Source organism: Austrofundulus limnaeus, unplaced genomic scaffold (assembly GCF_001266775.1).
Source record: "Austrofundulus limnaeus strain Quisiro unplaced genomic scaffold, Austrofundulus_limnaeus-1.0 Scaffold58, whole genome shotgun sequence".
Lineage (NCBI taxonomy): Eukaryota > Metazoa > Chordata > Actinopteri > Cyprinodontiformes > Rivulidae > Austrofundulus > Austrofundulus limnaeus.
In genome coordinates this window covers 1610519-1618966 of record NW_013952460.1, presented here as the reverse complement: position 1 = coordinate 1618966, position 8448 = coordinate 1610519, and the positions used below count along the sequence as shown (strand labels likewise).

The 8448-nt window shown below is 45.3% G+C and overlaps 1 protein-coding gene across 1 annotated transcript in view; it reads left to right on the top strand.

Annotated features, from left to right (window-relative positions):
• The window catches only part of pdzrn3b (PDZ domain containing RING finger 3b), a gene marked incomplete at its 5' end in the record, with an annotated part of 148197 nt that extends 140018 nt beyond the window's left edge, over positions 1 to 8179 (top strand). The window contains 5 exon segments of the mRNA XM_014009480.1: positions 2661 to 2759; positions 2885 to 2947; positions 3058 to 3159; positions 3369 to 3485; positions 5773 to 8179. Of these exon segments, the coding sequence (XP_013864934.1) occupies positions 2661 to 2759; positions 2885 to 2947; positions 3058 to 3159; positions 3369 to 3485; positions 5773 to 7290 (1899 nt within the window). The 3' untranslated portion in view covers positions 7291 to 8179.
• Between the last annotated feature and the right edge of the window lie 269 nt (positions 8180 to 8448).

Genomic DNA, 8448 nt, shown 5'->3' with positions numbered 1-8448 from the left:
GTATGTATGTATGTATGTATGTATGTATGTATGTATGTATGTATACTTTAAAAAAAAATTCTCCCTTTTTGAATTTTATTGGTTTACTTTAAGTGTATTTATTTATTACTCAATTTATATATTTCCGCTTGTATTTTTAATTGTTAGTTTGGGTCCTCCGTACTGCAGAAGCCTGATAAACACCCATTCATTCAAATCAGGTGTGTTTGAGCAGAGAAAAAAATAAAACATGCAGGGCTGTGGCCCTTGAGGACCAGGATTGCCCACCCCTGGGCTAAACTGTCTGATAAAGCAGTGATTAATTGCATTTTTTTAAGGAACAGTGCCATTATGATTGCATATTGAACATAATGTACTCCCAATTAAGTCATATAATTGGAAATATTAAATAAAACTAATAATTTTACACTATTTATGGTGGGGATGGTGCACTGCTGACCTCAACTCGGGACGTTGTGGGTCGGTGGGCRGAATATTTCGAAGATCTCCTCAATCCCTCCGACACGTCTTCCCATGAGGAAGCAGTGCCTGAGGACCCGGGGTCGGACTCTCCAATCTCTGGTGCCGAGGTCAATGGTGCCGGGGGTGGATGCGATTCGTTCCTTAAGGCTCTGGATGTTGAGGGGTTGCATTGGTTGATGCGACTCTATAATATCGCATGGACATTGGGGGCAGTTCCCCTGGATTGGCAGACTGGGGTGGTGGTCCCCCTATTTAAAAAAGAGAGTGACACAGAGTGTGTTCCAACTATAGGGGGATCATACTTCTGAGTCTCCCTGGTAAGGTCTATCCAGGGGTCCTGGAGAGGACGGTCCATTGGATAGTCAAATCTCAGATTCGGGAAGAGCAGTGTGGTTTTCATCCTAGTCGTGGACCAGCTCTACACCCTCAGCAGGGTCCTGGAAGGTGCATGGGAGTTCGCCCAACAAGTCTACATGTGTTTTGTGGACTTGGAGAAGGCGTTCAACCATGTCCCTTGGGGACACCTGCGGGGGGTACTCTGGTAATATGGGGTACCAGGCCCATTGCTATGGGCCTGGTACCCCATATATTTCACCCCAGGTTCCTGTATGACCGGTGCCAGAGCTTGGTCCACATTGCCGGTAGTAAGTCGGACTCTTTTCCGGTGAAAATTGGACTCCGCCAAGGTTGCCCTTTGTCACAGATTCTGTTCATAACTTTTATGGACAGAATTTCTAGCTGCAGCCAGGGTCTTGAGGGGATCCTTTTTGGTGACCTTAAGCTCACACCTCTGCTTTTTTGCGGATGATGTGGTCCTATTGGCTTCATCAGATCATGATCTCCAGCTCTCACTGGAGCGGTTCGCAGTCGAGTGTGAAGGGGAAGATCAGTGCCTCCAAATCTGAGACCATGGTCTTGAGCTGGAAAATGGTAGCGTGCCGCCTCCGGGTCGGGGAGGAGGTCCTGCCCCAAGTGGAAGAGTTTAAGTATCTCGGGGTTTTGTTCACKAATGAGGGAAGAATGGAGCGGGAGATCGACAGGCGGATTGGTGCTGCATCTGCAGTGATGCGGGCGCTGTACCTGTCTGTCGTGGTGAAGCGAGAGATGAGCCAGAAGGTGAACCTCTCGATTTACCAGTTGGTCTATGTTCCTACCCTCATCTATGGTCACGAACTTTGGGTAGTGACAGAAAGAACAAGACCGTGGATACAAGTGGCCGAAATGAGTTTCCTTCGCAGGGTGTCTGGACTCTCCCTTAGAGATAGGGTGAGAAGCTCAGTCATCCGGGAGGGACTCAGAGTAGAGCCGCTGCTCCTCCACATTGAGAGGACCCAGTTGAGGTGGCTCAGGCATCTGGTTAGGATGCCTCCYGGACGCCTCCCTGGTGAGGTGTTCCAGGCACGTCCCACTGGGAGGAGGCCCAGAGGAAGACCCAGGACACGCTGGAGGGACTATGTTTCTCAGCTGGCCTGGGAATGCCTTGGGATTCCCCTGGATGAGCTGGCCCAAGTGGCTGGGGAGAGGGAGGTCTGGGTCTCTCTGCTTAGGCTGCTGCCCCCGCGACTCGACCCCGGATAAGCGGCAGAAAACGGACGGACGGACTAATTATTTTAGTGTATTTAGTTGGTAAATTTAGTTTTGATTTATGATGTTTAGTCAGTTTTAACAGCTAAATTTAGGTCAGATTTATGAAAAAAAATGTACAAAACCTAAATGGTATTTCTATTTGTTACATTTTGGGTAAAAGAAATATGAATTGTCTTATCTGACTTGTGGAAAAAAGAGAACATATATTCCAGWGTGTCTTTCTTTTTCATCAATGAATTCTGCTACAGTTTAGTTTTTGTGGGGTTAACCCTCACAGATCCTTTGCCCTCAGAGACCAGCGATGTTCGAAACTTTATCTGTATCTGTGAGATTACAGGTGTTGACAAGTGAAAAACGGTGCCCTGGCCGTCTGCAGTTCCCTGCATCATTTCTCATGCTGTCAGTGGGGCTCTAAGAAAAGCCAATGGCCTCCCTGCGACCGGCTGAAAGATTCATTACAGTGATTGATGGATCACTGTTGCTCTTTGGTCCCATTTCTTAGTCAATACGTTTGCTTTGTCCAGAAACACATTTATACAAATCCACTGCTATTTTCTGCTTCATTTAAACAATATTAAAAGATATTTCTGGTTTACCTTGTGTTTTACCAGGAGGTGGATCTGTACCGGGCCAACATCCAAGATAAACTTGGCCTGACCATCTGTTATAGAACTGATGATGAAGATGAGGCTGGGATTTACATCAGTGAGGTAAGTGTTGCAGGGTTGTGCTSAAATCAGATTTTTTTTACACTAGGAGAAAAAAAACAAATAGGCCTGTCAGCAGGGGTGATGTTTACTCTGGCTCTTCAACATAAAATTCCTCTTCACCTTAGATCGACCCAAACAGCATCGCTGCAAAGGACGGCAGAATTAGGGAAGGGGACAAAATTGTACAGGTAAGAGATGTGATGATGATGCTTTGAGCAAATGATTACTGTGTACAAAAGAAAATCTGCTTTGAAATATATATATGTATATACATTTTTTCCCTCCTTTGTTCATCAAGATAAATGGTGTTGAGATCCAAAACCGTGAGGATGCTGTGGCACTGTTGACCACTGAGGGCAACCAGAATATCTCTTTGCTGGTGGCCAGGCCAGAGATCCAGGTAATCAGCATGTGTTACACGCTAATAGCATCAACACAAGACATGTTCAGAACTTTCATATTGCTTTGGAACAAACTGTGCTGCCATTCAAGGTGGATCAAAGGATTTTATCTATTTTCCACGCTTTTTTTTTTCTTTTGAGCAAAATTTGTCAGTTTCAGTTTTAAATCCAATGAAGCATGTTTTCTCTCCTCCACATGGCCTCTCAGCTGGACGACAGCTGGATGGATGATGACAGGAATGACTTCCTGGATGACCTCCACATGGACATGCTGGAGCAGCAGCACCATCAGGCCATGCAGTTCACTGCCAGCATGCTGGAGCAGGTACACACACACACACACACACACACACACACACACNCACACACCTACGTTCAGAGCATGTTGAATGGTAAAACTCACTCAGCTGGAATAAACCATGTTCAGTGGTTTTCAGTGTTGAAAGAAGACTCTTCACACACACACACACACACACACACACACACACACACACACACACACACCTACGTTCAGAGCATGTTGAATGGTAAAACTCACTCAGCTGGAATAAACCATGTTCAGTGGTTTTCAGTGTTGAAAGAAGACTCTTCATTTCGAATGGGATTCAGTACAGTTTAAGTTGCATCTAAAAAGGCAGATCTTTTAGAATAAGTGGTCTTTATACAGACAAAATGTGTGAAGATGTATGTAMTAACGTACAGATAACTTACAGCACTACATTTACAAAAAACAAACCTACAAAGCCCCTCTATCAGCTGTTAAGCACGGAGGTGGAGAGCTGATTATTTGAGTTTGTTTTCAGCTGCAGCATCATCATTGTGTCAATAATTAATTCTGGTAACGAGCAGCTGGGGTAAAAAAAATCAAGGTGTGATGGTCCAATGAAAGTCCAGACTTTGACCTGATTGATATGTTGTGCTGAGGCCCTAATGCACCTTTTGTTTCCCTGTTCCAACACACTTGATTAAGTGGTTGAGTTACTGCAGATGTCCCATTCATTTAAATCAGGTGTATTGGAACAGAGAAACCTCTAAAATGTGAAGGATTGTGGCCCTTAAGAACCAGGATTGGACACCCCTGCCCTAAAGCCATAGTCTGATCCTTATTGAAGTGATGATCTGTCAAAGAGGAAAGTCTTTATCATCTGTGACATCAGTCATAGAGGCCAGAGTGTGGAGAAAGAGGCAAAGGTCTTCCTCCAGGCTAGGCTAATGGCTAACCAAACAAGTGTCAGATTTTATTTATTTTTTCGTACTTTTATACTCTCTTTAAAAACGCTACATTAGCTAATATCAAACTTTTATACTTTGCATGACTTTGTTTAATTATCTCTGACAATGACAATAAATGAACTCTTGTCTTTGGTACTATATGAATGTATGTTACTGTACAGTGTAGTCCAAAAATGTACTCACCTTCTGACTGATACATTTGAGTATGCAATCCATCAGCTCAGGATGTATATATTTGCGTATTCAGCTGAGAAAAAAAGTCTGAAAAACAGTTTTAAAAAATGGTCATTAGCCTAGCCTGGATGAAGCCTTTTGGATCGTTCTCAGTGTTTTGTGTGCTATAACTAGAGATGCATCAATTTCCTTAATTTTGGGAGATCTGAGCTCGGCCGATTGTTGGATAAGATCAGTGGAAATATCTGTTTCTCATCTACCTCCAGAAAGGTCTGAAAATCAGCCACTGTCCCCCTTTGCTCTGCCGTGAGCACTAACGTCCAGTTAAAACAAGTTTGCATCAGTTCAAGGGTACTGTTCAGTGTTTTTAAATAAAATACGATTGGAACATTGAAGGTGTATTGTGACCTTATAACACTTGACAGTGTCAGCTATTCAAAAAACTGGCATCGGCCAAAACTGGAATTGGCAGGTCAGACTTTTTAAAGATCGATGACCAGTCAAACCCCGCAATCGGTGCACCCCTAGCTATAACTGACAAAGTAACTTGTAAAATGTGTTGGATCAGTAATATTAAGGACCGTCGAAACCTTACACCCAAACTGGTGCTGGGAACTTCCACAGTTCTATTAAACGCACTTTACAACAACCTAATAAGGCCCAGCTTCATAGCTGCTGACTCATCATAAATGAAGCAAACAGAGTCCATACAAACCCCCTAGTGTTACTTTTGAGTTAGGGAGATTAAAATATAAAGTCCACCTCACAGTCCATGTGTCCATCAGCRAGCATGCCTTTCCCACAACTCTCCACAGAGGGTAGTGGTGACGTCACTACCAGCAGGCTGTCTTAAAGAGACAATTACGACAGTAACAAACTAATACTATTTAACAAAACATCACTTAAAACAATGACCAGACTTTATGAGAGCTGTACAGACCAGAACATCTGCAGACATTAGTGAACAAAAACCATGATGTAAACCAAAATACTTAATTCTTCCWCAACAATGTGAAATACTGAACAGCCAACCAGAAGACTGTTAGSTCCAGTTATCAAGTTCTACAAGCGGACGAGTCCTCCTTAGGTTTTGTTTGAAAAGAATGTTTAATTTTATATGTTATTTCTTTTTATGCACTTCTTTGTTTTTGGACCTGGGGAGTACCAGGATGTGCTTCAATGGGTAATTGTATTTGTTGTTGCAGAAGAAGCRTGAGGAGGATGGAGGCACCACAGACACAGCCACACTGCTCTCCAACCACCACGAGAAGGACAGCGGAGTCGGCCGCACCGATGAGAGCACTCGAAACGACGAGAGCTCGGAGCACGAGAACCTGGCCGACGATCAGACCACCACAGCCTCCAACACCCTGGGCAGCTGCAGGAAGCTGGCCTACAGCCAGGACACCCTCGGCAGCACCGACCTGCCCTTCAGCGGCGAGTGCTTCGTCTCGGCGGACTACACCGACGCCGACTTTCTGGGCATCCCAGCCGACGAATGTGAACGTTTCCGAGAACTGCTGGAGCTCAAGTGTCAGATGAGGAGCAGTGGAGCTCAGGGCCCGTACGGTCAGGGCGCCGGGGCGGGGGGTCAGGCCGAGGAGGGTGTGGACAAGGAGCTGGAGCTGCTGAACGAGGAGCTGCGCAGCATTGAGCTGGAGTGCCTGAACATTGTCCGCGCTCACAAAATGCAGCAGCTGAGGGAGCAGTGCCGGGAGTCGTGGATGCTCCACAACAGCGGCTTCCGCAACTACAACACCAGCATAGACGCCCGGCGCCACGAGCTGTCCGACATCTCGGAGCTGCCGGAGAAATCGGATAAGGACAGCTCCAGCGCCTACAACACTGGGGAGAGCTGCCGCAGCACGCCTCTCACTCTGGAGCTGTCTCCGGATAACTCCCTCCGTCGAGGAGCAGAGRACCAGGGCACAGCTGGACCGTCTGGCTCCAGCAGCTCCGTTGGCAAAATGCTCAAGCCCCTCTTATCCCCCGTCCAGGAGGCCTGTGGCCCCAGCAGGAGCAGAGGCTCGTCCAAGGACCCAGATGGAGCGCTGCAGGCTGAAAACAAAGAAAGAAAGCTCGGAGACTCCAGTAAGACCGGCCGCAGCTTCTCCCACTCCCCCTACAAACACGCTCACATCCCCGCCCACGCCCAGCACTACCAGAGCTACATGCATCTGATCCAGCAGAAGTCAGCCGTGGAGTACGCCCAGAGCCAGATGAGCCTGGTCAGCATGTGCCGGGACCCCATCAGCCTCAGCGACCTMGAGCCCAAGATGGAGTGGAAAGTGAAGATCCGCAGCGACGGCACCAGGTACATCACAAAGCGGCCCGTCCGGGACAAGCTGCTGAGGGAGCGCGCCCTGCGGATTCACGAGGAGCGCAGCGGCATGACCACGGACGACGACGCCATCAGCGAGCTGAAGATGGGCCGCTACTGGAGCAAGGAGGAGAGGAAGCAGCACGCGGTGCGAGCCAAGGAGCAGAAGCAGCGCCGCGAGTTCATGAAGCAGAGCCGGGCCGACTGTCTGAAGGAGCAGAGCAGTACGGAGGACAAAAAGGAGCCGAACATCATCGAACTCAGCCACAAAAAAATGATGAAAAAGAGGAACAAGAAAATATTTGACAACTGGATGACCATCCAGGAACTGCTGACCCATGGTACCAAGTCACCTGACGGCACRAGGGTTTACAACTCTCTGCTGTCTGTGACCACAGTCTGAGGAAGAGACCCCTGCTTTAGGCAAAGTGACATTATTGTGTAAATAAGAAAGCAGAAAGGCTTTTTCTGGATGAAAATTTTCCTCGCTGCAGTGAAGAGGTTCATTAAAAGAGGACTGGGTTTGACTGAGTGGGACTTGTCTGTAAATGGATTTTTTAAAGCATTTTTCATTAACCTTTTCTACCTTTTGTGCTTGCTCTTTTGGATATTTTTAAAACAACAAAAAAAAACAACAATCATGTTTGACTTTTTGAAAAGGTTTTGAAAGTTTATAAAGAACGTGTGCCATACTTTACCAGRCAGCATTTACACTATTTACATTATTTTGTTTGTACCATATAATTATATATCGCTCTTGTCAGTATTTTACAGCTTTTATTGAAACAATACAATTTTCCCTAAAAGGTAGAAAGCACGTCCCTTTTTAAAAGGATTTTTGTAAATTAAAAAGTCTAATTTTTCTAAGAAATTAACATCACTTTGTTTAAAATCTTAAATGGTGCTGATTTCCCAAAGTTAAACACCACCAGCGATGTGTCATGTGTTCCATGATGCAGAGAACATCATTAAGTGATAATGTTGTGACTGTATGTACATTTATAGAAAGATGTCTCTTATGTTGTTGATACTGAAGCACCTGTTTGTTTATCACACATGTAGTTGCTTTTGCTTTGGTAGGATTACATGTATTAAGCAGAAAACCAGCTTAACAAATCCCTGGGTAGCCACGCAATTTGAGCCTTGTAAAGTGAGAGGCGTAATAAATTATTGTTTGAAATCTGATGAGCTTTGAAATGTTGTTGAAGTTTGTTGTTTGTAAGAGGTGCTGAAAAAAGCATAGCCACACAAATTAAAAAAAAAAATTAAAAGAAAAATCACAATTATGCCAATTCTGCTTTCATCTTTTTTTAAATAAACTGTTTCTGGGAAAACAAATGTCTTTAACCCTTCTATGGCATCATAATATGTTGATGTTGGGCAGATGTTTATCAGATGTTTCAGATTAATTCATTCATACTTGTGTGTTCCTGTTCTGGCTCTTGGGAAACGGTCAAGAGGTGGGCTACATCCTGGACGTTTGCAGTCCATCGCAGGTCCACATAGAGACGAACTGGACAGACAACCTTTGGACAATTTAGTTTCCAGTTACCCGAACATG